Raw genomic sequence first — 27,026 nt, 5'->3', positions numbered from 1 at the left:
AGAACGCTCCCCCGCCCTGCAGGCCAGAGCCTGGCCACTGGTGGCATGTATTCCTAAGCCCCAGGCCCAGGCGCACCCCAGCTCCTCTTGCTGTGTGACCTAGGCAGTCACTAATCCCTCATAGGTAAATCAGAACTAACCTTCACTACATTTTTAACTGGTCATATGTGGCATCTAATGCTAGTATATAGCATATATGTGAAATGCACATTTTGGAAGCAAACTTAATTCAAGGTATTAAATCTGCAATATCCATTTTGTCTGTGTTCATTAATATACAAGTGGATCAGAAAGGGGATGAGGCTGGTGAGAAGAGTGATCCATCAGCTGGGTTATATTCCTGTTAGCTATCCTCCCCCAGGGTCCCAAACATTCCAATAAAAAGGAAGGGGGGCAGGGAAGGAATGTATTCATAGTATTTGTCTGGCTGAGATGCAGGCTGTTCAATAGGCTCTTAATATGGCATTTTTAGAAAGAAACTAGAGGGAGCTAGAGTCTGATGAATTACTGGAAGGAGGAGCCCCTCTGAAAGGATGGAGGAAGTGACGATTCTGCTGGGAGTGACAGGCCTGTGAAATGTTCAGGGGAGGTTACAGAAGAGACTCACAGACCCAGCTGTAGAGACGTGGATGGTCCTGAAGCCGCACCCTGGGTGAGGCGCCTCAGGATGTGAAGAGAGGCAGGTGGCCCTATTCTGGTGTCTGGCAGCCCAGATTCACGATGTTTATCCATTTTAAATGCACTTACCCTTTGACACTGCTAGGAAGATGTATGTACAAGTACGTTCATTGCAGCGATGTTTGTTAGCAAAAAGTAAAAATCTTAGAAACAAACTAGTTCATCTAGGGACAGGACTGTTGAGCAGAAACTAAGGAGATCTCTTTGTTCTGACATATAAAGATCTCTATGCCATTCTGAGTGTAAAAAGTAAAATGTTTTATGATCTCATTTGTATTTTATTTAAAATATACACATATGTCTAATATACATAGAAATGTCTGGGATACCAAAGCAGTTAACAATGACGGGAGACGAAGGTCTACTTTTTTCATCTTGTATCCTTGAATCCTGTTTGAATTGCCGAGGCGGCCTCAGCAGTCCGGAAGAGAGGGGCCGGCCTCGCTCAGTGCGCACGCGCGCCCCTGCCTTTCGCGTTCCTCCGCGGGCTTCTTGGAGTCAGCAGACGCGGCCAATCGAGCGTCGAGCGAGGTGGTGAGCAGATCCCAGCGGGTTGAGCGGCTCGGAGTCCGCGCGGGCGGCGACAACCCCCAACGGTCGGCGTCCGCGGCCAGTCCGAGGCTTGGCCGGGCGCGGGGAGTGGCTCTGAGAAGACACGAAGAAACAATTAGGTTTGGGGATACGGGACTAGAACCGTAGTCGCAGTAGGGAGACTCAGTGCGAGACGTGCGTGCGCAGCCTGCAGAGGGCAGGGTCGGGGCGGTCTCCAGCCCCAACAGGGGGCAGGTGCAGCCTTGGGGGAGAAAGGGCCCGAAGTTAGATGCAGCTCTCAGGAGAGAACCGGAATGCCGGGGGCGGATGCAGTCTTGGAGAGAAAGGGAGCGTCAGGGACTGATGGAGCCTGGCGAGGAAAGGGAGAGGAAGGAGTCGCCTGGGGAAGAAGGGAGCTCGGGATAGGACCTTAGTCTCGGGGAGAAAAAGTAGTGCCCAATATAGGTGCGACCTCAAGGAAAGAAAAGGAACTCAGGGGGCAGTTAAAGACTTGGCGCCCAGGGGCCGATGAAACCTTTGGGAATAGTGCCAGGGGGGTGGGTGAAGCCTCAGGGACAGAAAAGAGTGCCAAGGAAGGTGCAGTCTTGCAGAGAAGAGGGTGAGAGGCGGACCCCTGGGGCAGATGAAGCCTTGGGGAGAGGAAGGGGGGCCCTCAGGGCAGATGCAGCTTCGGGGAGGGTCAGGGTGCCCTAGGTAGATGTAGCCTTTGGGAAAGAAGAGGGGCTCCAAAAGCTAGGTACAGCTTTGATGAGAGAAAGGCAGTGCTCAGGGCAGATGCAGCCTGAAAAGAAACCAAGCTGAAGGAAGAACACTTTTAGGAAGAAAAGAGGGATGGATGCCCAGGTGCAGATGCACCCTAGAATGAGAAAGAAAGCACCCTGGAATGGTGCTGCCTTGTGGAGGGAAGTGCTTGTGACCAGATGTATCCACCCGGAGAAATGGGGAGGGTCAGAGTTCCAGGATAGTTGAGGTCACCCAGCTATAAGCAGCTGCGCTGGTTCCCCACAAGCTGCCCAAAGTCGGGGTCTCTTGTGTCCCTGCTGCCTGGCCTTTGGGGAGGCCATCTCATTAACGGTCGCCTCCCTCCAAGAAAGTGCTTAGCAGTGTTTGTCAAATGAGTTGAGAACAGTGAGTGAAGGTTTGGATCTGAGATTGCTGAATTCCAGCCTTGGCTTACTGTAGTACAGTCCTCTTGCCCCACCCCTTCTCCCCTCCAACACCGCCTACGCACACATGAATGCCTTTACATTAACTTAGTGTTCTCTTGTTTCTCTGCTTGGGAAATGCATTTGTGGTGGACCTGATAGTAACCACCTGATAGTGATGCACCCTAAGCTCCTCCTGGCCCTACAACTCCAGAACGCCGTGGTTCTACCTGGATGCACCTGGAGCCAGGGTGGTTTGGGATCCTTGTAGCCTCTTGTGTTTCAGGGTTGCTACCCCTTTCTTGATGAAGGTTCTTCTCTTTATTTCCAAGGCATCCTTCTGAGCCTGCTCTTCTACAAGATGCTGGGAATTTTGAACCGCCCAATAGTGGTGACTGCTGACATCAACTTGAATTTCGTGGCCCTGGCAGGGATGGGATTGCTGAGCCGACTGTGGCGACTCACCTACCCTCGGGCTGTGGTGTAAGCCAAATGACTCGTCTCCTTTCCCGGGGTGAATCCAGAAAGAACTAATTCTTCAGTACTTTCTGTGACAGGAGGTGCCTTTTAAACAGCATAAATGGGTGAAATTCTGGGTTTCTTTGTGATGGATTTCATTGACAATGAGAAGAGACACCAGTCTGTCCTTGAGTCAGTCCCTGCAGAGTCCTGTTTTAGATCTTGCTCTGGAAGTCCATAGCAGGTGAAAGGTAGTGACACATTAAACCAGTGCAGTAGGGGAAAAAAAACACATTATGGCCATTGGAGAATCTGGTAACTAGCCTTAGGTAACCATATTAAACTCTGGAAAGTGGAGATTGATGAATTTGGAAGTGAGTCTTCATTGACCTAAGAGTGTATTTTTTGTCATAATGGGATGTGATTGTGGCTGTTGTTAATTATTATGCTGTATTATTAAACACACCTGATTAATATATGTATTCTTTTTTTAGGTTTTAAAAATAATTATATTACTTTTTATATACAAAAGTAGGGAGAACAGTCTAAATACTCTCCACTACCACCAATGTACTCATCACTCAGCTTCAGCAATTATCAGTTCATGGACAACCCCCCTGCAATGAATTCCTTTGAAACAAATCCTACATGTTATATTTGATTCGTTAATATTTCCATATATTTCTATAAAGAATAAGGAGTCTTAAAAGCATAAACAAAAATCCCACAACCACAATAGCATTATCCTAAGAAATTGATGGTAATTCCTCAGTATCATCACATTTTCCTTGATTGTCTGAAAACATTTTATTACAATTGGTTCCTACCCATCTTCCCTTTATGACTGCAACTGTTTGTTGGGTCACCAGGTTAAATTCTGAGTCTTGACCATTGCCATGTGCGGGCAGACTGGGTCCCGTGAGGCCTTTGAGTAGGTGGCAAATTGCACACACCTAAATCAAAAACCAGGGGGAGAAATGCCATCTGTAGCTGAACTTCCCACCCAGCCCTTATGTGTGGATGGCATTGCATGTGTCTCAGGATCTGGAGACAAGATGCTGTTGGGACAAAAGGTCCAACCTTTGATCGCCACTCAACTGAAATCGTTTGGAAACACATGTGTGCATTTATCTCTATACCTGTTGTTTACAATTAAGATTTCTTGTTGCATATAGTGTGGATTTGTTTTGTTTTTCCAGTTTTGATGAAGTCTATTATGGGCAATACATCTCCTTTTACATGAAACGGATCTTCTTCTTGGATGGGAGTGGACCGCCATTGGGCCACATGCTGCTGGCCTTGGGAGGTGGGTTCGTAATAAGAGAAGCAGCTATCACCTTTCGGGCCCTGAAATACATTTAAAACTTACAAGAAGAATTTCTTAAGGGCAGAAACCATGTCTTGGTACTTAATTGTCATTGTTTCCCTATTGCCTGCCACAGTTCGATAATCCAGAAATAGATGCTGAACAGGGTGGTTACTGATTAATCTTCTGTTTTAGGTTATTTAGGAGGATTTGATGGTAACTTTTTGTGGAACAGAATTGGAGCAGGTAAAAGTTAATTTCATTTCCCTTTCTAATTTTCACATGTTAGAATGGAGAGGTCATAGCTTTTTTAGGGATTAACAACAATGGTTTATTAATCTGAGTCCAGAGTAGCCCAGGATCTGATAAATTATTTGGGTACAAGTGAAAGACTTTAGGAAAATATGGTAAATATCTCAGGGTCTAGTTACAGTCATTATTTTACCCCTAGCTTTTGGTACACTTATCACACCCTTTCTTTATGTGAGATGTGACCCCATTTATCTTTAGTATGTGTAAATTTTGTATGTTGCCTGCCACAATGTTTTTAGAAATAAGTGGGGCAAAACTATACATAAGTGAAAAACTAACTTCAAAATGCTTCATCATCATTAGCATCATTTAGCATCAGTTATGCTTAGTGAGAGATGGTTCTGAACATAGGTAAAGATAGTTCTGATCTGAGCCTTTTCCCATAGTTTGCAAACACATTTTGCTGATGTTGTCCCCAATTTTGTAAATGTGCGTGGTAGAGCCTATGGCCATCACGCTGTTTAAAAACACACCTGCATTGCGTCTCAGCCTTTTGGCTAAGATCATGTGTAAAAACACACCCTGCAGACAATCACAAAAATAAGGACAACCAGCCATTATGTGCCTCCTGAGGAGAGTCCATGATCTCCTATGAGGTGTTCTTGCCAAAACTTTGAATCTGAATCTAATCAGGTCTTAAGATCTAATTAGCAATTTATAGACAGACAGAGGACTAAAGAGTATATTGAATAATACCATGGGGATGCAGTCAGCAATGTCCAAAATGTGGAAACTACATTGGACAAAAGATCTGGTTTACTCAACAAATAACGGCAAGAAAACATAAGAGAGGGAAGAGAAACCTATAGATTAAAAGGGACTTAATTTAATAAAAAAGAGAGAGAGAGAGACTTCAGAGACATAACAGTCAAATGCAATGTATGGACCTTGTTTGGAGTCTGATTTTGAACAGAGCAACTGTAAAAGCCCATTTATGAGATAATCAGGGAAATTTACATATGACTGGATATTTGGTGATGATAATAAACAAAAAAGCCTGCAGTATATGCAGAGGGTATGTGCACAGTGCTGTCAGCTCTCTGTGGTTGCCTTCCCAGAATACAGCAACAACGTGCCTGTGTGGTCCTTGCGCTTGCTGCCGGCTCTCTCAGGGGCCTTCTCGGTCCCCATGGCCTACCAGATAGTGTCAGAACTCAGCTTCTCTCACTGTGCTGCCATGGGAGCTGCTCTCTTGATCCTTATAGGTAAGACCTAGGCCTCTGCCTCCTCCTGGGGTCGCCAAGGAAAGAACCAAGCGGTGGCCTTGGTTACTTTTCTTTTTCTTTTTTTTCTTTATTTATCTCCCCTTTCCTGCCCCCCCCACCCAGTTGTTTGCGCTCTGTCCGTTCACTGTGTGTTCTTCTGTGGAAATCTGTCTCTTTTTGTTGCGTCATCTTGCTGCGTCAGCTCTCCGTGTGTGTACGCGGCTACATTCCTGGGCAGACTGCGCTTTTTTTGTGCTGGGTGGCTCTCCTTACGGGGCGCACTCCTTGTGCGTGGGGCTCCCCTATGCAGGGGACACCCCTGCATGGCACAGCACTCCTTGCGCGCATCAGCACTGAGTGGGCCAGCTCATCACATGAGTCAGGAGGCCCTGGGTTTGAACCTTGGACCTCCCATGTGATAGACGGACACCCTATCCATTGGGCCAAGTCCGCTTCCCTTGGTTACGTTTCAATGTCAGGTCTGGGCGCCCTCATGGATTTAGTGGGCACACTGCCCGCGACATCGTCTCCTCACAGAATGGAAGTTCATGCAGTTTATCCATGTTTGGCGCTGCAAGTCCACGGGCTCCCAGGCTGAACCCCGTGGCTGCAGGATTGTTGTGCTCTGTGGTCATACATTTAATGTTCATGAAGGTGCGGCCCTACACGGTGCTGCCCACACAGTGTGCCGGAGTACCCACAGCAGGCCACGGACACATGTCCACCCTTAGCCACGGTTGCCACCTGAGCCATCATTGCGCCTCTTCCCACTGTCTCCAGGCCCTGACCAGTTGAGGTCACCTTCCCCATCTGACTCCGTGAATGAGCGGGTACTCCTCACAAAGGATCTTTCAGTTCAGGTTTATGAGCAAATAAAATGAAATCAGGTGCAAAGTTAGGCTGGAAAAAAAAAAGATCATTTATTGAGTGTCTACATAATGTTTTGACAGTCACAACAGCCCTACAAAGTCAGTATGATTTTTGCAAATGAGAAAAATAAGACTCAGAAAAGTAAAGTGATTTCCTCAGGGTTACATGGTTAGGTTTGTTTTTTTGGTTTTTGTTTTAACTATTCTTTAAAACTATTTTTAAATGAGTTTTAGATTACAGAAAAGTTACAACGAAAATATAGAGGATTCCCATATACATATTCCCACCTCACGTTTTCCCCCATTAATAACATCAGTGTGCTACATTTGTTACAAGTGATGAATAAATACTAGGCACTACTACTAACCAAGGTCTATAGTTTATATTATGGTTTATACTTTGCATCACGGTTAGGTTTTGGTATCCCTGATTCAAACTTACAGATTCACCTTTGGGGTCTGGAGCATGTGTTTCTGAACTTCCCACCTTCACCTTCTGTGGCATTTTGATATGTTACTGTTTGTCTTGGTTAAACATGCCTTTCTGTCAGTGCTTTTCAGCTTTACATGTGTTCTTCCTACCTTAAAACTGGAACATGTTTCATCTTTATAACAGAGAATGCTCTGATCACTCAGTCAAGGCTAATCCTGTTGGAATCGGTGTTAATATTTTGTAACCTATTGGCCGTATTGTCCTACCTGAAGTTCTCCAACTCCCAAAAGCACAGGTATGGGATGTGTCCTCCCTATTGAATCTAGGTGGGTTTGTGAACCTGAGAAGGGCCGATGATACCTTTTTTATTTTGTGGGACTACTTGCTAAACATCTTTCAGTCATCCAGGCTGGCTCATGACTTCATAAGTACATCCTTATTTTTCTATAATTTACACTAATTGGGAAAATTCTCTGGACAGAAAAATTCTGCCAGGACTGTTACTTTAGGAGACTGGGGGTTCATTTTTGCTGTACCTGGGGAATAGAACCAGCTGACCAAAAAAGATTTCTCTGAAGAATGTGTTCCTTCTCTGCCCAGTAGGAGATAGTTTATGAACTGTTCCCATCTTTGTCTTGCCTCGTTTTTTCTGTTTTTATTCCAGCCCTTTTTCTCTAAGCTGGTGGTTTTGGCTAATCCTGACTGGAGTTGCCTGTTCCTGCGCGGTTGGGTGAGTTTGATCTGCTGTCTTAGGTGGGGTTTGCAGTCCTCCCCCCTCTATGTCTCATTTTTTGTTTTATTTTTTTTATGATGTCTTCTCAGCATAAAATACACAGGTGTTTTCACATACTTGCTCCTGCTCAGCGTCGCTGCTGTCCAGGCCTGGCACGTGATTGGAGACCAGACCTTATCCAGTGTAGGTCCTGCTGTCAGGTGCTGCCTTGGGCTGACCTGCATGGGCGTGCGGACACAGGTGCTACCGAGGGTATTTGGTGAAAGACTCAAGTGCTCCAAGCGTCAGGGAAAGGCAGGCCTAGAGGGAACCTGGCCCATCCCTCCCCCGGACGCTCTGCATGGGAAGTCGGCGTTTCTGGCACTGACTTCTCCAGAGCATGCTATGTCTAGAAGGGGGCACTGCTTTTATGTGTCGTCAGAAGTGACTCTTTTCTTTCATCTTCTGGTAGGTCTGTGTGTTCTGTCACTTGGTAGCCAGAGCAGTGGCTTTGTTGGTCATCCCGGTCATCATGTACTTACTTTTCTTCTACGTCCACTTGATTCTACTCTACCGCTCTGGGCCCCATGACCAAATCATGTCTAGTGCTTTCCAGGCCAGCTTGGAGGTAAGAAATGGGAAACCACAGCCACTTTAGGCAGAAGATGGTCAGAGATTCAGTTTGTCTTATACGGACATCAAGTGAGCATTAGAGGAAAAACCAAATCAAGAAATGAGGAACCCACTTCAGTACTTCTAAAGTAATTCCAAATACTCTGGTGGTAGGGAAATGAATGAAGAGTTGGCTCTCACAGATATTCACTGTGACCTGCCTGAGAAAATGTTAAGGTAATATCCTGGAAAATTTGGGCACTTTCAAATGCCTGATATAGGACATGCTCCACTTTGGCATTTATTTGTATTTTAAACTTTGCATTAAGAGCAGATATACCAGTTGAGTGGTTAAGAGGGTAGACTCTGAAGTCTGATGGACCTGCTTTTCAATCCTGGCTCTGCCTAGGGCAAATTTTTTATTTACCCAAGCCTCAGTTTCCTCATCTCTCGAGTGGACATAATAAGTGCTCCTGTCTCAAAGGATGTTTTTAAGAACTAAAAGAGAACCTGCACCCACTGATGGAGGCGCGCTGTTCGAAGGTTTGGTTTAGGTCTGTTGCTGTCCCCAACTTGCTGTCCCCTCTGCTCCTGCTTAGGGAGGACTGGCGCGGATCACCCAAGGCCAGCCCCTGGAGGTGGCCTACGGTTCCCAGGTCACGCTGCGGAATGTCTTTGGCAAACCCATGCCCTGCTGGCTGCATTCCCACCAGAACACCTACCCCATGATGTAAGGAAGGTGACCGTTTTAATGCAAAGACTATAAAACGTTTTGTTTTCTCTCAATTTTGCTTACTATCGACTTTTACTTTACGTGAAGGAGCTAGCTAGACACAAGGAAATGGGAGCTCTGAGATCCCAGTTATCAGTGGTGTCTGTGTGTACAACACCGAGAGGGATTTGCTGAGCAGACAGTCCCCAGCACGCTACCATGCACCCAGGCTGGGCCTCATCACAGTGCTGGCCTCGCCCTGTTAGATTTCACCTCCTTGTTTTACCTTTATTTCCCCTGAAACACCACTAAGTAGTATTTGTTGAGATCTGCTTCACTTTGCAGGAACCTTGGGAGAAAGGCCTGCTGGCCCCTTCTCTGACCCACTTCCAGATCGTTTCTCTGTTATTTCTTCACACAGATATGAGAATGGCCGAGGCAGCTCCCATCAGCAGCAGGTGACCTGTTACCCCTTCAAAGATGTCAATAACTGGTGGATTGTAAAGGACCCTGGGAGGTGAGTCCAGGACCTGTGACTGCGGAGCATAGCTCACCTTTTGGCCTGACCAGATGCCACCTTGGGGCTCAGTCCTGGGCCTCTTCTCTGTCTGCACTCCCTCCCTAGGTGACCTCCCTCACCCTTGTCTCTGTGAGTGCCAGCTCTGTGCTCCTCACTCCAAGAGCAGTGTCGATGACCTCATTCTTTGGTGGGCCAGACTTGCATGTGAACAGTTGAGCACCTGTCCCAGACTCCCCTCTTCCTGCTCCCTCCTGCCACCACCACCACTCCCCTCCATACCAAAACAGGAACCCCTTCCTCTCTGCCTTTCCCAGCACTGAAAGTGGCAGCATCTTGCTCAGACCTCAATAATGGAGATCCTTCCCTCTCACCCCCACATCCAGTCCATCAGTAAGTCCTCCAGATGAGCTCTTGAACCATCCAGGTCCCATTTCTCCACTGCCTCCCTACTCTCCCCACTAACTGCATCAACTCCTGCCCCCTCCAGGCCAGCCTTCACCAGCCACCTGGGTGGGCTCTTAAAGTGTGAATAACTTCAGGTCACTCTCCGGCTCAAAACTCTTCCCCGAGCTTCCATTGCACTTGAAATAAAATCTGGACTCCTCTCCAGGGCTACAGGGCCTTTTGTGACCTGGCTCTGGCCCTGCCCCATGCTCCCAGCCCTCCCTTTACAGACCCCCTCCATGATTCTAGAGCAAGGCAAACTCCTGCCTCGGGGCTTTGCACGTGGCCTTCCCTCTTCCTGGAATGATTCTTCCTGGCTTGCACCTTTGTGCCCATCAGGTGGCAACTTAAAACTTTGAAGGTCACCTCCTCCAAGGCTCAATGACGGTTCCCTGTTGGCCTCCTTGTGTCTATTGTTGTACAATGGCTCACTGCAGATCAGTTTGTTCACTCACTGCAGTAATGTGAAGGCAATGGGCCACATCTGTTTTTTCCACACTGTATACTGAGCACCCAGCCCAGAGCCTGGGACATACTAGGCACTTAATACACATTTGGTGAATGAATGTTGAATGAAGAAGTGTCTGTTAGAAGAAGGCTTTCTTGTCAGTCTGGTATCTTCATCTGTGATTTGATAGACATTTGATAGACAAGTACAGAGCAGCTTCAGTGTGGAAATGGCAAGTGGAGAGATGCCTGCAGTTTGGAGATTGACCTTATGTTTCAGAGAAGAGTCAGATAAAAACTTGTGTTCTGTTTTTTTGTGAATTCATCTAATATTGATTGGGTACAAATTGATTAGGAGGCTGCAGAATTCCAAGTTGTCTTTGGATAAGAACTTGTGGCTCTTGGCCCTCCCAGTGAGTGCTGTTTCCTTAAGGGGGCACCGAGCTCGGTGTGGTCTGGCCAGCGCCATGCCTCCCATCTGTCTTTGCAGGCACCAGCTGGTGGTGAACAACCCCCTGAAACCTGTACGCCACGGAGACATCGTGCAGCTGGTCCACGGCCTGACCACCCGCTTCCTCAACACGTGTGTACTCCCCCCATTGCCTCCTTTTCTTCTTTTAGGTTTTTCTTCCATGGTTCTCCATTCAGAGCAGAACATGACCAATAGTGGCAGGCGCCAGCCCCTGCCTCCTCCTCCCCCCAGAGGGTGATTGCACTTTAGTCTGCAGTGGAAGTTGGGAGTGGGAGTTCCAGTGGTGGCAGCAGGGGGGCGGGAATTTACTAGAAAATAGGGCCTTCAGGCAAAGCAAAGACAAGCTTCTAGTAAGCTGCATAGCTGCTAGATCTGAGAGGCCTCTTGAGCCTGAAAGATACAATGCAGTCAGTGACAAAGAGAAAGCCAAAGCGCTTTCTAGGAAGAGTGAAATTTTGCTCTTCTTCTGAAGTGGTACGAGTTGAACAGTAAGTGCACTCAAGAAGGATTTACATTCGGGGATAAATAGAGCCATGAAAGATTACTACACGTTGGTTCTTAGTCCTGCTCGCCCTTGGCGTCTCTGCGGCGTGGGGCACCGTTGCCCACGTCCTTTCTGAAACGTCTTCTACCTGAGCTTGCTGGCTCTCTCAGGCCTCCTCTTCCTCCTCCTTTCTGTCCTTTGTGGATCCTCCTCGCCTTTTTGCACCCTCTGGATACTGATGTGCCTCCAGGCTAGGTCCTCGGCCCCCTCTTTTTCTTTTTTTTTCCCCTTCACTTTCTATTCCTGCCCAGCGTGTACAGCCATCTCTTGTGGGCCTACTGCTCCCTGATTCACTTCTCAATTTCCTCCTCTCCCCCAGCACCCACACTTGATGCCACAGCTCCCCAGCGAGCAGCAGGCGTCTCCTGCCCCACGGGTTAAGAACCAGTTTCGTGTTTCCTGGCCTCTGGCCTGCTTCTCCCATGCCCCCACCTCAGGAGGAGCTCTGGCCTCGTCCTCCTTCTCGACTCTTCCTCTCCCATTCCTATACTCTGGCATTCGCATCTGTTCCATCAGGAATCCTGTTGTCTCCCTCTCCAGAATGGAGCCTCGCCCCATCTGCAGTCCTGGGCCTCCCCTCACCCACACACCTAGGTCAGCTCCTGGCCTTTGCCTGTCCTGCTGTTCCAGCACCCCCTGCTCCCGGGCCTTTGCTCCTCCACACAGCAGCCAGCTGTAAAGTGGATGGCGTGGCTCCTCTGCACCTGGTGCCCTCCAGGGCTTCCCATCACTCTCAGAACAAAATCCCAGTTCTCCCCCTGGCTACGAGCCCCGCCCTGGCCCCGAGGCCCTGGCACACACTGTCCCAGTCACATTGGCCTCCCTGCTGTTCCCTCCCCCCAGGGCCTCTGCCCTTGCTGCTACCAACTGCCTAGAATGTTCTACTCAGACCTCCCAGTTGCCCCTCACTCAGTTTATTTAGGGTCCAGCCGAAATGTCACCATCAAAAAGCGTTTCCCAGGCTCCGTCCCCTCTCCCTGTTCTGCTTTTTTTCATAGCGCCAGCACGACCCGAAGCTCTGCTATTCATTATCACAGGCACTTTGTCTTTTTCCATAGGCAGTAAGGACTTGGTTTTTTGTCCACTGCTTGACACAAAGTGTGATAAAAAGTGATTATGAAATGAGTGAATTCAGAGGAAAATGGGGGTTTCTGAAAGTCTGAGACAACTTTGCCTTCCCGCATAGTGTCTCTTGTGCCGAGACTTGATGAACTTGGGGCCTGGCCTGCTTGGGGCAATATGAAGTTAGGGTCGGATCTCAGACGTGCGTTAACCCCAGCTTCTGGGATGGCAGTGGCCTATCTGGAGACCCAGCGTACTTGTCTGAAAAGTATGGCAGTGCCTGCAGTTACTTTACATTAACATCTGAGAGAAGTGCCACTGTGTACTTTCCCCACTAGAAATGTGATTATTGCAGAGTGTTTGCCTTTGCAGTGTTCCATTTATCACCAAGCCCTGAGGTGCATCCTCAGGTAGTGGCGACTAACTGGGCAGCAGATTATCCTTTAAGGCTGAGCTGGCTTTTATTTCAGAAAAGTGCCGTCCCACCTCAACAAATCCCCCCCCCCCCCAAAAAAGAAATAGTGAATGCTTTCCAGAGGAGTTGTAAAATAAACAAAATCAGTTTGAGGAATTCCTTCCCAAAGCTTTGTGTTTTGGCTCTCTAGGCACGACGTGGCAGCACCCGTGAGCCCCCATTCCCAGGAGGTCTCCTGCTACATCGACTATAACATCTCCATGCCTGTCCAGAACCTGTGGAGACTGGTGAGTTAGCTCTGGAGAGCTGCACTGGGTGTTAGGATGGGAGAGGCAGCTGCGAGTCAGTAAAGCATACTTCCTCACAGACCTTTTGAAACCGCCGTTTCCAGCAGTTCTGATACAGCTGTGAAGTTAGGTAAGTCAGAGATGTTTTCACAGGGCACAGATACTTCCTCCTTGGCAGAACTGGGGGATCTGAGGGGTTTTGTACATCAGAGGAATGAGTTTCTCGGGAGACTGAGGACTGATGGTCTTGTGTTTGCTCTTTGTGGAGCGCGGTGTGTCCACCATCAACACAGCTCTGCCAGGCGAAGGTCCTCTCTGACCTCTTCACTTGTTCTGCCTCAAGACCAGATCCCTGAAGAGGAGGCCGGGAGCTCCAGCCAGACTCCCAGGACCCAGGGGAGGCTCCTGCAGATGACTCCTTGCCTGATTGTTGACAGTTTTCCCTTATCTCAGGATTTAGCGGGAGCCCATTGTCACCTCACCTTACAGAATAGTGCTGGCTCTTCAGGGCTGCACATGGGTCTCCCGGGAAAGGCAGCAGGAGAAAAGTGTTCTGGGTTCCATGACTGGCCATTTCCCTGTCTGTGCGTGCTAGGAGGTGCATGCTAACGATGGCTAAAGGAATTCCACTGGGGTCATTTCCATAATGAGAGGCGGACTCTCCTTCCAACGCCAGTGGGCTGCAGCGGTTCCACACTTGGACTGGCCCATGCCCATTTTGCTCTCAGTAGTGTGAACGATAGGTCCAGCTCCATGCAGAGCTGGCAGGTGCTTTTGGCAACACCATGTGTCTCTTCACTTGTGGAGCAAGCACTTCTACCCCTTTCACCTTTACCACACTACAATATTTGTTGGGTTTTTGTTTGTTTTTTAGGAGGTACCAGGGTTTGAACCCGGGACCTCGTACATGGGAAGCAGGTGCTCAACCACTAAGCTATATCTGCTCCCTACTACAGGTATTTGTGTACATTACATTTCTCTCTTCTCCCCTTCCATGCTCCCCACCTCTGCATCCTGCCCCTTTCTTATAGGTAGCTTCCTAGAGGCACGTTTCACTTAAAAGTCTTTCCTGTTCCTTTCTTCCTTTTCACCTCCTCCTCCTTCTCAACCCTTTTTAAGTAACTGAAGTTAAATGGAACAGGAAGGCAGAGCTGTGCCCCAGCCAGGACTGACCGACTGTGCAGAGTCACGCCGGGAGCAGCCACTCCTGCTAAGCCCCTCTGATTCTTGGTTTCTTGTTGATAAAATGGGAAAAACAAGAGCTTCATTACTTCACTAGGTCATTGCGAGGATCAAATATGTAAAGCTATGACCATGTAAAGTGTTATTCAGATGTTTATATATATTCAGGTGTTAGTTTATATTTATAGCTTGCAGTATAAAGAATCCACTCTCCAAGTTCCATCTTTCATGGATAGTCTCTGAGCTTCATTGGAGCCATTTTTGTATTTTCTGGATAAGGACCAAGAAATGTTCACTCTTTGGTCAGTGCTCTGAGCCTTTCCAGTAGTTAGGCATTGCAGAAAGGCAAGAAAGAGCATTGTCATGGAAATGTGCCTCCCTTGCGCTGCCTTCTAGGGGAGGGGGCAGTGAGCGTTCCTCACACGCCCCATGACCGCGTCCTGTGCCATGTGTGGTAGGAAGGATGTTGAGGTGGTGTCCAGAATCAGTCCATTCATCTCTCCTCAAGAGCTCTCGTCCCACGGACTTTGGCCCAGTGGTTAGCCCTTTATATTAGAACTGACTTAATTTTATTTGTATATTTAAAGATACTAAAGGAGAATGAGATCATTGACAAGATGTTGTTTTTGCAGGACATCATCAATAGAGAGACAGATACGGATATTTGGAAGACCATTTTGTCAGAGGTCCGGTTTGTACACGTGAACACTTCTGCCATCTTGAAGGTAAAAGAGCTATTTTTTGGTTGGTCCACCTTAAGTTGTGAGCTCACAAAGTCTATTTATTCTACTCTTCAGGCTAAACCAGCCTGAGCAGGTGGAGTGTTTGATTAAAGTCATTGCCGAGTTTACTTCTGTAATTTCTCAGAAAAGAAGCCTCACACAAAGGCCCTATGGGGGCAAGTCTACTGCCCTTCTTGGCTGCTGACAAGGTGACAAGTGTCATGGGGCACTGCTCTTCCAGCCAGAGTGCACCTGAGCCAGGAGGCCTGGTTCTTTCCCCGAAGTGCTCATTTCTATCTCCCCCATTTTTGTTAGTTGAGTGGGGCACACCTACCTGACTGGGGCTTCCGGCAGCTGGAGGTCGTTGGGGAGAAACTGTCACGGGGCTACCACGAGAGCATGGTGTGGAATGTGGAGGAGCACCGGTATGGGGAAAGTGAGTCCTGAGTCTCTTCACAGGTAGAACCTCAGCTTAGCATAGCCTGATCTGGAAAAAGTGTCCTTGATTCTGGTGGGAACTGAGCTCTGTTACAGATAATGTCTCTGCTGCACTGAGCCGAAGCTATAAAAGCTATAGATCTTAGTTACTCTGAAGTATCCTTGGGAGGCAGCTAATTTATCCCAGTGCAAGCTGAGCTTCCTAAGGGTCAAAAGATCTTAATTTGTTGGGGGAAGTATTGTGTGAGGCAGGGACAACTAAACAGAAAGGTGAGTTGGACTATGGGTAGATGTGAATTGCTAGAGAAGTGGGGGAAACCAGCTCTTTACCAAGCTGACATCTTATCTTGAGGGCTCCCTGACCTTATTCTGCTCTTCTGTGTTCTGGTATGTTCTGTCAGGCCAGGAACAGAAGGAGAGGGAACTAGAGCTGCACTCACCTACGCAGGCTGACATCAGTAGAAATCTCAGCTTCATGGCCAGATTCTCGGAATTGCAGGTGACACCCGGGAGTGGAAGAAAGCTTGACTTTGCTTTTTGGAAGCTGGCTACTTACCAAAGCACTGTGATCTGCATTCTTAACTTCATAGATTTGGTCTTTCAAACTAGAACCTCAGGCTGAACAGTTCAGTGCATGTTTCCTCTTCTCTCTTAATTATAAGTGACATTGTTTCACAGTCAGTCCAATCCTTTGTGACTTTGCTGTCAGATATAGGAACTGAGGAGATTCTGCATCAGGGAAGAGAATTCATAGGTAGAACATTGCAAGGGAAGGGAATGTTTTTTTGGGCTGTTTTACTTTGTTTTGCACGAGTCTGTTTTAAGGCCCCCAGGTCATAGTGAAATGGGCCTTGTTCAACATACTAGAAGCCCAGAGGAAGTGAGAGTCATAAAATCATAGAACCTGAATCTGAAAGTGACCTGAGAGCATTGAATCCAATCAGTTATTCTGCAAAGGAGGTGCCTGGAGCCCATGGGGTGGGTGACTCTCCTAAGGCCACAGCCAAGGTCAGAAGCCAGGTCCCCCGAGGCACAGAACTCGTTCTGGTTCTGCCCACCACATTGCCCTGTTGCCTGATCCATATAATCTCGAGGTGGGACATTTCACGTGAAATGGTCACAGTTTGCTCCAACCCCTTTGATAGAATCTGTACAACTGAAGGCATTTGACTGTTTTGAATCTAAGAGTCTGGTTTTATTCCAGTGGAGGATGCTGACGTTGAAAAGTGATGATTCCGAACACAAGTACAGCTCCACTCCCCTGGAGTGGGTCACCCTGGATACCAACATCATCTACTGGCTGCACCCCAGGACCAGTGTAAGCAGAGCATTTCTCACAGCCAGTGGTTAGATTTACCTGGGACGGTTCCTTCTAGCGTTAAGAGCAGCCGCTGTGTCCTGTAAAGTCCTAAGTGTTCCAGTCCTCTCCTAACAAAAGCTCCTGGCTTGCTGTTCTCTGAACTCTTTGAGCAGCTCAGAAACCCAGGCTGCACCACTTTTGTGGGGGTGCCGTGGTCCCCTCTGACTGGCAGAGTGGCTTTTAAGACATTCCTGTTGTGAAGTATTCTGCAGTGCCCCTGGCATCTGAGCGTCTCAGTGCTTCACGTCTGTTTCTTGTCTCTCTTCGCCCGGGAGAATGAAGGCACGGATCAGGGGCTCAGTACAGATCTACTGACTGACTGTGCACACGGATACCAACAGTGCTCACCTTTCTCCTTTCTCAGAGGCTGAAGAGAGATTTATCATTGTGAGGCAGGCTCTGAAGAGAGAGCACGTAGAGCAGGTACCAGGACAGGACTTCAGGCGTAGTTTGAACTTAGTGCTTGCTGCACGTGAACTTGGAGTTGTGGTTAAGTCATTCTGTGATTGGCTGCCTCATTAAAAAGTGAATCTCGTCTACTCTTGGTTTTAAGTTTACAAAATTAAGACTGTCCGCACTTTTCTGAAAAGGGTTTTTCCGGGTAGATCTGTGTCAGTAGTGAGGGCTAATGTGAATGCCCGAGCACGCCTGTGTGTCTTTAAACTTTTTGCCGAAGTACAGCTTCCCCATGAACTGTTTTCACCTAGTTCTTCTCCCTTCCCGAGCCAGGGCTGGGCGGCCGCGTAGCTCCCTGTGTGCTTGCAGGCTCAGATCCACCTGCTCGGGAACCTCGTCATCTGGGCCTCGGCCAGCCTCGCCACGCTAGTGTACGTGCTGCTCTTCTGCTGGTACCTGCTCAGACGCCGGAGGAACGTCTGTGACCTCCCTGAGGGTTAGCACGGCTCGCACTCGGCTTGTTTGGGGGCGTCTTCCTCCTCGTTCTGATGAGAGTTTGTCATGCTCCGGGTGACAACTGGGCACTGCCCATCTTCACAGATAAGCCCACTGCCACCTTACTTAGGGACGTAATCCTTAAGGCAACCTTTTGTTTTGTAATGAGGGAACCTAAATTATTTCCCAGAGTGCCGCGTTGGACTTAAGTTCCCAAAGTTCCCACACTGCATTAGAGGCATCTCTGACAAAGTGTGGGAAATAGGCAGGAGGAGCTCCTTCACTCTAAGTGTGGGAACCCTTGCCTGAGGGGATGGCGTCACCTGTGTGCCCTTCACATGGCGCTGGGTAAAGCAGAGCTGACTAAGAGCTGCCCTCAGTCAAGGTTGTATTATTTGCCAGTAACAGAAATTCCACTTCAAACCACCCTAGAACAGGAAAGCAAAGAAACCCCAGTGGAGGGCAGGTTTCACAAGGGCCTGGGATCTGGACTGCGGACATGGAAGTCTGCCCGGAGCACTACAGCCTGCACCTGCTTGCTGCTGACCTCTGGGAGGCCAGTCCATTCTCTCAGCTGGCTTTCCCTGCTACACTGGGCCCGGGGTCTAATCTGACCCCTCCCCAGCTTCCTGAGTCGTCCCGGACCCCACTTCAGTTTTCCCCAGTGAGGCTAGGCTGGCCTGGGTTGATGGGGTCCACCACGGTGCAGGGAGCTGAGGCTGGCAGGGAATCCTACGACCAGCACGCAGAGACTGGGGCCCTGCTCTCCCAGGAAGTTGATTTTTCTGAGGAAAGTGAGAGGAAACCACAGGTCTCTGTGACACAGTCCATTCTTCACCTCCAAGTAAGGAAAGTCAGACAGGGCAAGAACTGAGAACTTATGGAGGTAACCCGGGAGATGAGTCGGTCAGTTTGCTCATCTAGCGCAGAGCTGCTACGGCTCTAACCCTCAGCAGCACTGGTTTGACTATTGCTTCTCCTTCCAGATTGCTGGCTGCGCTGGGTGCTGGCTGGGTCCCTGTGTGGTGGGGGCTGGGCGGTGAATTACCTGCCTTTCTTCCTGATGGAGAAGACACTCTTCCTTTACCACTACCTGCCGGCGCTCACTTTTCAAATCATCCTGCTCCCCGTGGTTATGCAGCACGTGAGGGACCACCTGTGCAGGTATAGGCCTTGGCATGTGTCCCTCCCTGTGTCATGTGTCTGCTCAGTCCATAGTAACCCTTTACTGAAACCCTTTGCACAGGTACCCTGTGGGACCCTCATCTGTCATCAGTAGTGATTTCAGTGTAATGTGGAACAGGCTGAGTTCCTGTAAGGCACAGACAAGGCACTGTAGGGATGCAGAGGAGGAAGTCATGGCTGACTGAGAGAAAGCAATTCCCGTAGATGGGAAATGTGGGAAGGACATTTATGACCAGAGGAAAAGGGGGGCAAAGGCAAGGAAACCAGGAAACGCAGGCTGCGTTCCAGAACAGCAGGCGGTTATTGGCCGATTGTGTGGGAAGTGGTAGCCGTAAACCTAGAAAGCTTTGTAAACTGAAGGGAATCCTGGAGAGTCAGAGAAAAGGACGTGGACTTTATTTTGATAGTCTGGAGCCTCATTTCAGGGCTATGATGTGATTATGCTGAGTTTTGGCAGATGTGTTTAAGATGGACCACAAACTGAGTTTCTAGAAGTAGACAAGCAAGGAGGCAAGATAGGAGAAGGGCTAAAAAGTTAAGAGGTACAGGTGGAATAGAAAGGATGGGGCAGGTTTGAGAAACAAGGTAAAATCCATAAGACTTGGTAGATGACCATGTGGACAATAAAGATACAGAGGGGATGTCCAGGTAGAAGTCACATCTTTCCTGACACGATGTGCTCTGCACCGGTGCCCCACAGGTCCCAGCTCCAGAGAAATGTCTTCAGCGCCTTGATTGTAGCCTGGTATTCTACCGCGTGTCACGTATTTAACACCCTACGCCCACTAACCTATGGGGACAAGTCTCTCTCTGCAAGTGAACTCAAGGCCCTTCGCTGGAAAGATAGTTGGGACATCTTGATTCGAAAACACTAGCAGAACAAGAACACGGTGAAGAATACCTGTGCCGTGGACCGGACAAGGTAGAACTGGCCTTTTACAAACATATTTACTTGTAACCAGCAGAGCGGCTCCAAGCCTGGAGGGGTCTGGCCAGGGCTTGGGAAGGATTTCCCTGGATTTTATCATGGTTCAGAATCCTCTGGTGAGCACCTCACTTTGAGCAGTTGTTTTTTTTACAGACAATAAAGGACACACTCTATATACCCACCAACTTCCAAGACACCCACTTACATAAGATGCTAGAGCCCTGGCTGGCGCAGAGATCACTGAAGAAGGCGAGAACACAATAGGCCAGTGATGAAGCTAGTTACACACTAACCAGATAAAGTCCTAGACTCTCCCGACAGTTGCTGTTTTGGGATTTTCCTTTGATGAACCTGTGTTGAACCCATGGAAACAGAGCAGTCTTTTAGCACCTGCCTCAGTGAGACCTTAAAAGAATTACTCTTGGAACAATTCAGTGCCAGATAAGCTATTTGAATAAGCCTTTTATGAGGCTTAAATGAATTCTCTGATCAATAAAGTAACTCCTAATATTGCTGCATTTTTTGAAATCCACTGAGATTTTGCTGAGATCGGATGTGCGTGAGTAGGATCATCCATACATTTCTTTATCCTGAATTTGCCTCTTTTATGTAATTAAAAAAGGGACAAATTGACATCAGTGTTTGGTGTTTATTTATGGAGTCTACCTCCAAAAGGGTACACAATAAGTTTGACAAAACTGTTACAAAGTTATTTATCAGAAACCAGTCATGGAGCTCAACAAATGTCTTGAGTAACTATAATGAGTTAATGCTCAACAGAAAGAAAACAAAAGTACCCATGCAGCTCAGCTTGTCGCAGTGGAAGAGGACTGCTTTTACAGATCAGAAACACCTATTAGGCTAGGAGGGGGGAACAAAGAACAGGACAAAGGCCATCATCTGTGACAGCGCGAGTCCTCTAGATGAGCATGGGGAGACTGGCTGGCTTAGTGCAGATATTCACTGGAACCTCTACAACCCAGCATGCACCTTGGCTGGAGGGCAGGCTATGGCATGGCCATGAGCTCCTCAGGCAGTACCTTGGGCTTGGGTGGCTTGAAGTCTGCTGGGGGGACTTAGTGCAGGACTGTGCAATGGACACTGTATGTTCCAGCCAGAATGAACTGAGATTGCCAGGCTGCCTCCTGCCACACCACACAGGGCCCAGGAACACCCGTGGGGGGCCATGGACTAACAGAAGACCCTGCCATATTGTGTGTGATGCTGGTTAGAAAGATGCTTGTTGTTCCTCAGGGTCCTAGGCGGAAGGTAACATTCCTATGGCTCCTAAATCTGTGTTTACTTGATCACCATCCATCAGTGGGTCATGAAATTAAGTTTACGGGCCACAACCAGCATTGCGTTACAAAGTATAGAAAACATTAGGATGCAGAACATGTAGAAAGAGAAAGTATTAGCTCTTGACGTTTTTCAGTTCTACATGTGTTTGTGTGTAAACCAGATCATGCTGTAAAATGTATTTCTTACCGTCCAGTCTTAGAAACACTGGACCTACCACAGTGTCCAGGCTGTTCCCTCAATTTTTCCAAAGATATGTGACATGCATTCCTTCTGGAAGTTAGCAAAATAAGTGTACCGAGCGTTCTGTGGCATTTTCTCAGTGACCTAAAGAGCTTCTGTAAACTTCTTAAAGAAGCAGGTGAAAAGGTCAGGACTGTGCTGTCAATACTTATCAAATTGAGTTTGAAAATATGTACAGGTTCCCATTCACAAATGAGGAACGCCACCCTGAAAGATGCTGAAAGGAAGTGGTGGTTGTGTTTTTGGAGGCAGAGTGGGGATCTCTGGGCCCAGTCCTGTACACATGTCCATCAGGGGCTGCCCTGGAGCCTGAGGGAGCAACAAACAAGCTCCTCAGTGGGGTCTGCTGCTGGACTCTAAGTGGGATCGTTTGCCAGAGGTCAGCACTCCGGGATGGTCTCCTGGCTCAGAAAATGTCCTCTTGTAGCTCCGCCCATTGGACCCTCCTCGGTGCCACTTGCAGATGTCACCATTCAGAATGTCCTGGATATGCTGCACGATCAGGTTGATCGCAACTGCAGCAGAAGACAAGCAGAGCAGGTTTAGCTTTGTCCCTTCTCTGTTTCAAACATGAGGCCTACGAAGGACTGCTCACTGCGTTCCCCCTCCCCAGCAGCACAGAGTGCTAGCCACTGCTTTTTAAAATAAAATCGGATCATTACTCATGGAGCAGTTCTTATACTGGAGCATTCGGTGTCAAATCTCATCAGACATAAAAATGTACACCAGGACATGAACATAATAAAACTTACAGGCTTGGCCTTCTGCCAAGGGTTTATGTTAAATAACAAGAGCCTAATTAAAATACTTTAGCGTACTGGTTAAAATACGATTGCTGCCCAACAGTTTAAAATCTACTTGCCGTTAAACTTGTGCCACAGGTAATACATTGGTAAGCCTCATGCATTTGGGAGTTCTCAGGAACCATGATGGTTATGTAACAGTCCCTGATAAGTTGGCTCTTGGAGGGAGACAGCCAGGGGACAGAGGACTAGATACAAGCCATCAGGCCTGTTTCTTACCCATATTGTCAACCCCTCGAGGGATTATCACATCGGCATACTTCTTTGTCTGCAAGGCAAAGAGGTTCTCATAAGTATCCCCCCTACCCCCCAAGGTAATTTTAGTTGCTCTTGGCTAGATGCAATAGCAGGAAAGTAAACCCTGAGCTGTTCAGAGATGCCTGTGTCACTGGCATATGGGGAGTGGGGATTCAAGGTAGTCATCAACCAGGTATCAAGGAAGTGAGAGGCAAATGGTGAAGTACAGGCAGCCAGAAGAAACTCTGCATTTCCATCCTGGTGTCTTTGAAAAGCACATTGCTCTGGTTCTTTTCCATGAACACCATAATAGGGGACAGTTCTCTGGGCCAACAGCTGAATTTGTTCGGCCAGGTTAAGTGTGGTCCCTTTCCACAACATATGACTTTCTTCCTCTGGAAGTACAAACCTTTCTGCAAAATCCCTGGAGGAGTGAGGAGAGAGCAGGACAGGGCACAGCCATGCTTGATCCTTTGTTAACAGTTACTCTGCATGTAAAGCCATCCTGTTCTACCTACTCTTACTCATTCACTCATCCATTCATTCATTCTAACACTAATACCTACTCCCTGTCAGATACTCTGCTGCGGAAGGGCAGGGATAGAAATATACCAGGAAATGCAGGACCACAGAGAAGGGACCCAACCAGATGGTGGGAGGACCCCAAGGAAGAAGAGGATGCTGAGGGGAACACAACCTGAATCAGGCCAAGCAGAGTGAGGTGGGAAAGCAGGGGGCTTCTATATCTGGGGGCACAGTCTGGGCCAAGGGACAGACCTGAGACTCGTTCAGTGTTGCTGACGTATGAATTTAGGTGAAGGAAGCAGGTCACAGAGATGAGCTGCAGAGGCAGGCAGGGACCAAGTCCTGGGGGACAGTTGTGTCTGGAAGCAGTGGAGACTCATGAAAGACAAGAGCACGAGAGGGCCAGGTTCAGCTTTCCATTTTGGTTTGGATGCTCTGGTGGAGTGCAGAAGACGGGTGTGAAGGGGAGAGGACACAGGCAGGACCCCAGTTGCAGAAGTCCAGGAAAGAGTTGAAAAGGGTCTTACTTGCTAGCAGGGATGGAATAAGGGAATTACTAAATATGAAAGGTGGGGGAAATGGAGGCTCACGAGTGATTCTTGGGGCTCTGGCATGAGGTCTGGGCAGAGAGTGATACTTCCTGCCACTCAGGGTCACCTGGTCAGATTTAGTGTCCAAAGTTTTACTATAAACCACCTACTTTGCCAAATGTCTGTGGGAATAAGACTGCAGCAGTCAATTTACTTGTGTGAAATTATTTTCCAGAAACTTAAGAGAATATAAATGTGAAGTCACAAGGATCCTTGAGTAAAACCAGTTCTTTAAATAACATCAGAACTCATTTTTCCTGCTTATCTAAAAATAGGAATCCTAATTCCAGTTCCTTTGTGCTGTGTTTTTATCTTTTAGAAGCAAAATATTGTTAACTTTTTCTTAAAACATTTGAGTTTGTACCACAAGTTCAAGCAAGCCAGAAATTTAAGGTGGAGAAATAAAATAACGGTTACACAAAAGCTAATTCCTTCTATCTACAAGCCATTGGGACCTTAGAGTGCCAGCCAAAAGCAGCCTGGAGAATCATGTGCCCTGGGTGAATAGTTATCATTTTTGAGTGAACAGACAAAAATCATTGCTTTCATGGCGTTTACCCTCTTAAGGGGGAAAAGCAAAATACATAGTACATGTTGGATGATGAGAAGTGCCGGAAAAAGAAGAAGCAGTTGGAGAGGCCAGGACTGATAAGAAGGGAAGAGGAGGGTTTTTAGCATTGAACTGGGCAGTCAAAGGTGACATCTGGAAAAGGCCTGAGGCAGGTGAGGAAGTGAGCCAGTGTGGATATGGTGGTATAGGGAATGGGGGGGGGGTTACTTTTTAGGCAGAGGGAAGGGCAAGTTTTCAGAGCTAAGAACTAGGCCCTGGGTACTTAAATAAAATCATTTATTCCTCATTTATATATCAAATATCTTTCACCTAAGATTTAGATCTCTCAACAGTACTTGGTAACATGTGACCTTTTGGAAAGTAGAAAAATGAGTTCACAAGTAAGTGAAAAGCTGGTACCGGCAGGCAGAACTCCTCAAAGGCCGGCTTGACAAAGGTGGTGTACTGTGTGAGAATCTGCTCCAGGTCCCTCCCCCGATGGACGTCCCGGAGAACTGAGGTGAAAGGAACAAGGCAACAGTCAGACCTCAGGCCTCACGGGCAGCCCTGGCCAAGGGTCAGAAAGGCCCACATCCAGCTCACCTCTTCGTGACAGCCTAACATCAGAGTCAGTGTCCACAAAGAGGCGCAGGTGAAACATATCCCGGATCTCCTGGCTGTAGAACACCAAAATTCCCTCAAACAGAACCACGTCTGCAGGGTAGACCACCGTGGTCTCCAGTAACCTGTGAAACAGAGGCAAGGAAACAGGTCCTGTTGGAGACACAGGGTCTATGGGCAGTCTGCACCACTGGCTATCAGTCCTGGGGCACAGGAACCACCGAGAGGCAGGGTCTACTGCAACGCAGTCTTCTATAATCACCAGAAATGATACCCGAACTGGATCCCAGTGCCTTCCCAGGAGTCACCTGCTTACCTTGAATGGGTCACAAAATCATAGGTTGGAACCTCAACGGTTTTGCCCTCCACAATGTTTTTCAGGGTCCTGTGCATCAAATCATTATCAAAAGCATCTACAAAGATGGGACAAAAGGCAAGATGACCCAGCTGCCCTTGTGCAGGAGATAAGAACGTACTTCCTTTTGCACTGGGGTCAGCCACAGAGTAGTAAATACAGAGTAAGTACCCTAAGGAACATTTAGACTAGGAGCTACCCCTACAGTTTATGTCTGGTAGTCTCAGGGGCCTCAATACTCCTGAGAATAGCAGAATGAACCTGTTTTTGCTGCTTCAGGCAGTGCCCACAACCGAAGTTGCTATTCCACCTGGAAGTTTGTACACAGGTGTTTTTTTCCTACTTAGCCTGCACTGGGAGGTAGGTAGGGTAGGTTAGGCCTCAGCTTCTTTCTTTTCCTGGGAAATAACCACAGTCAGATGGATGCTTCTCGGGCCTTCTTACCACGTAACCCCCTGGAAAGAGGCTGCAGGAGATGGGAGCCAGCCACAGAATGGAATCTTCTGTCACAGGGGCAGTCTGGCTCTTCCCCTCAGCTACATCTCCCCCTGTTCATCTGGCCCTTGGCTAGATCAGGAAAAAGGGCTTCAGGACACCTAGTTTACACACTGCTTCCCACATTGGCCTGAGGACTTTGCCCCCAAGCAGGTGGGGAAATGAAAGGCCACAGTGGACAGTGGTGTAACCTTTTAAAAGGAGCAAGGGAGGGAGAGGTAAGATGCATGGGTAACAAGACCATTGTCAGTGCAGTGCAGGCTTCCTGACTAGCTTCAACCAAAGAAGCCAACAGCACCTGCCAGGGGCCATGCGGGGCCCAGAGTGCCCAGAGTTCTCCTGACTTAACTGTGCAGCCTGCTCCACTGCTGGCTCTCTGGTAACTTCATGGAACCACTCATTTCTCTGCATCCTCTTTCAACCTTGGGTCAAAGCAACCAGCTACCTGGGGTTCCAATTAGGGCAGTCTGCCCTCAGTCTCCCATTTCTCCCCACTGTTAGGGTCTCTAGATCTACCTGGGTGGTCGAAATTGTACTGTCCCTTCAAGGCCTTGGCCTTCTGCTCTGCCGTCAGGACCTTATAGAACCTGTCTTGGCTTAGGATGACCAACTTCCGCTGCCGGTGGTCAACTTCATTCTGCCCCAGCAGCTCCATGATCTTCTCACACACAGTTGACTGAGATTAAAAAACAAACAACAAACAGAGGATTCCCCTTTTGACCGTCTCAGCCTGCAATGGGCCTTGGGCCTTTTTACTGGACGCTTCTGCACTGGGCTGACTTCTAGAGACACTGACCCAGCAGCCCTCTTGGGGAGCTGCCGGGCGGCCAGCCACAGGTGGGGGTACACTTGTGACGGGCAGCAGAGTCCTCGAGGCCCCGGGGAGCCCGGACGGCGAGAAGGCTTCGAGGCGCCCCACTCCCTAAGTGCGCCAAGGGCCGGCCCGCAACCCCCTCGCCCTCCGGCCTCCGGGCTCGAGACCCTTCGCTCCCCCGCTCTGCCCATGCCTGGGAGACTGCAGTTCGGCGGCCAGGGTCTCCTCAGAGGGCCAGCTCTCCTCTCTGGACCGAGGCCGGGTCGGGCAACCGGAGTGACTCGGGGCCGGGGGCCGGGGATGACATGGCGAAGCCCCGCCGGCCGCCTCAGCCCCTTACCTTCCCACTCGCGGTGCCGCCGCTCACCCCGATCAGGAAGGGCCGCTGGTGAGGGCGGTCCGCCTCCGCCACGGCGCCCCCGCAGTCGCCGCCTCCAGCTGAAGCCATCTCCGGCTCTGCTTCCCCGCATCGAGTTACTCGCGCCCGCCCCTTCCCGAAACCAGCAGGCCCGACCCCCACCTCTGCGCAAAGGCCGGAGACGACCCCCCGCAACTACCACTTCCGGAAGTTCGGGCGCGCCGGGACGCGCGCGGGGCACGGC

General features: G+C 48.7%; 2 protein-coding genes across 12 annotated transcripts; one reads left to right on the top strand and one right to left on the bottom strand.

Annotated features, from left to right (window-relative positions):
* Nucleotides 1-556: 556 nt before the first annotated feature.
* POMT1 (protein O-mannosyltransferase 1) lies at nt 557-20,525 on the top strand. Of its 9 annotated transcripts, none has more exons than XM_071216885.1 (21): nt 557-679; nt 993-1,212; nt 2,708-2,858; nt 4,034-4,140; nt 4,336-4,386; nt 5,511-5,657; nt 7,143-7,254; nt 7,624-7,689; nt 7,782-7,875; nt 8,144-8,299; nt 8,883-9,013; nt 9,417-9,512; nt 10,897-10,989; nt 13,090-13,186; nt 15,001-15,093; nt 15,406-15,526; nt 15,930-16,027; nt 16,733-16,846; nt 17,654-17,780; nt 18,766-18,943; nt 19,665-20,525. In XM_071216885.1, the coding sequence occupies exons 3-21, from the start codon at nt 2,737-2,739 to the stop codon at nt 19,837-19,839; spliced, it is 2,178 nt and encodes a 725-aa protein (XP_071072986.1). In that variant the 5' UTR covers nt 557-679; nt 993-1,212; nt 2,708-2,736; the 3' UTR covers nt 19,840-20,525. The 9 variants fall into 9 exon arrangements, with proteins under 9 accessions (XP_071072986.1, XP_071072988.1, XP_058158148.1 ...); XM_058302161.2 differs by lacking the exons at nt 557-679; nt 993-1,212 and adding an exon at nt 1,314-1,828 and having other exon boundaries at nt 19,665-19,886; nt 20,046-20,212; XM_058302165.2 differs by having other exon boundaries at nt 574-1,212.
* Nucleotides 20,522-27,026, bottom strand: UCK1 (uridine-cytidine kinase 1). Of its 3 annotated transcripts, none has more exons than XR_011649440.1 (7): nt 26,765-27,026; nt 26,127-26,286; nt 25,077-25,173; nt 24,743-24,885; nt 23,252-24,654; nt 22,457-22,505; nt 20,522-21,949 (listed from the first exon to the last, which is right to left on the bottom strand). XR_011649440.1 is itself a non-coding variant. In XM_004468035.3 (7 exons), exons 1-7 carry the CDS (start codon nt 26,870-26,872, stop codon nt 21,768-21,770), a joined length of 834 nt encoding a protein of 277 aa, XP_004468092.1. In that variant the 5' UTR covers nt 26,873-27,026; the 3' UTR covers nt 20,522-21,767. The 3 variants fall into 3 exon arrangements, 2 of the variants coding, with proteins under 2 accessions (XP_004468092.1, XP_004468093.1); XM_004468035.3 differs by having other exon boundaries at nt 24,560-24,654; XM_004468036.4 differs by having other exon boundaries at nt 24,560-24,654; nt 26,792-27,010.

This window comes from Dasypus novemcinctus, chromosome 8, assembly GCF_030445035.2.
Source record: "Dasypus novemcinctus isolate mDasNov1 chromosome 8, mDasNov1.1.hap2, whole genome shotgun sequence".
Classification (NCBI taxonomy): domain Eukaryota; kingdom Metazoa; phylum Chordata; class Mammalia; order Cingulata; family Dasypodidae; genus Dasypus; species Dasypus novemcinctus.
This window is presented reverse-complemented; position numbering and strand designations above follow the sequence as displayed.

Excerpts from the sequence above, each read along its gene's own strand:
- POMT1 (XM_058302160.2), top strand. The coding sequence starts at position 1,738 with ATGAAACCTTTGGGAATAGTGCCAGGGGGGTGGGTGAAGCCTCAGGGA. Across the intron at positions 4,387-5,510 it reads GTGGAACAGAATTGGAGCAG|AATACAGCAACAACGTGCCT; the intron begins GTAAAAGTTAAT and ends TTGCCTTCCCAG. Across the intron at positions 18,944-19,664 it reads GTGAGGGACCACCTGTGCAG|GTCCCAGCTCCAGAGAAATG; the intron begins GTATAGGCCTTG and ends GGTGCCCCACAG.
- UCK1 (XM_004468035.3), bottom strand. The coding sequence starts at position 26,872 with ATGGCTTCAGCTGGAGGCGGCGACTGCGGGGGCGCCGTGGCGGAGGCG. Across the intron at positions 22,506-24,559 it reads TTGAGGAGTTCTGCCTGCCG|ACAAAGAAGTATGCCGATGT; the intron begins GTACCAGCTTTT and ends TTTGCCTTGCAG. Across the intron at positions 21,950-22,456 it reads TCGAGGGGTTGACAATATGG|TTGCGATCAACCTGATCGTG; the intron begins GTAAGAAACAGG and ends CTTCTGCTGCAG.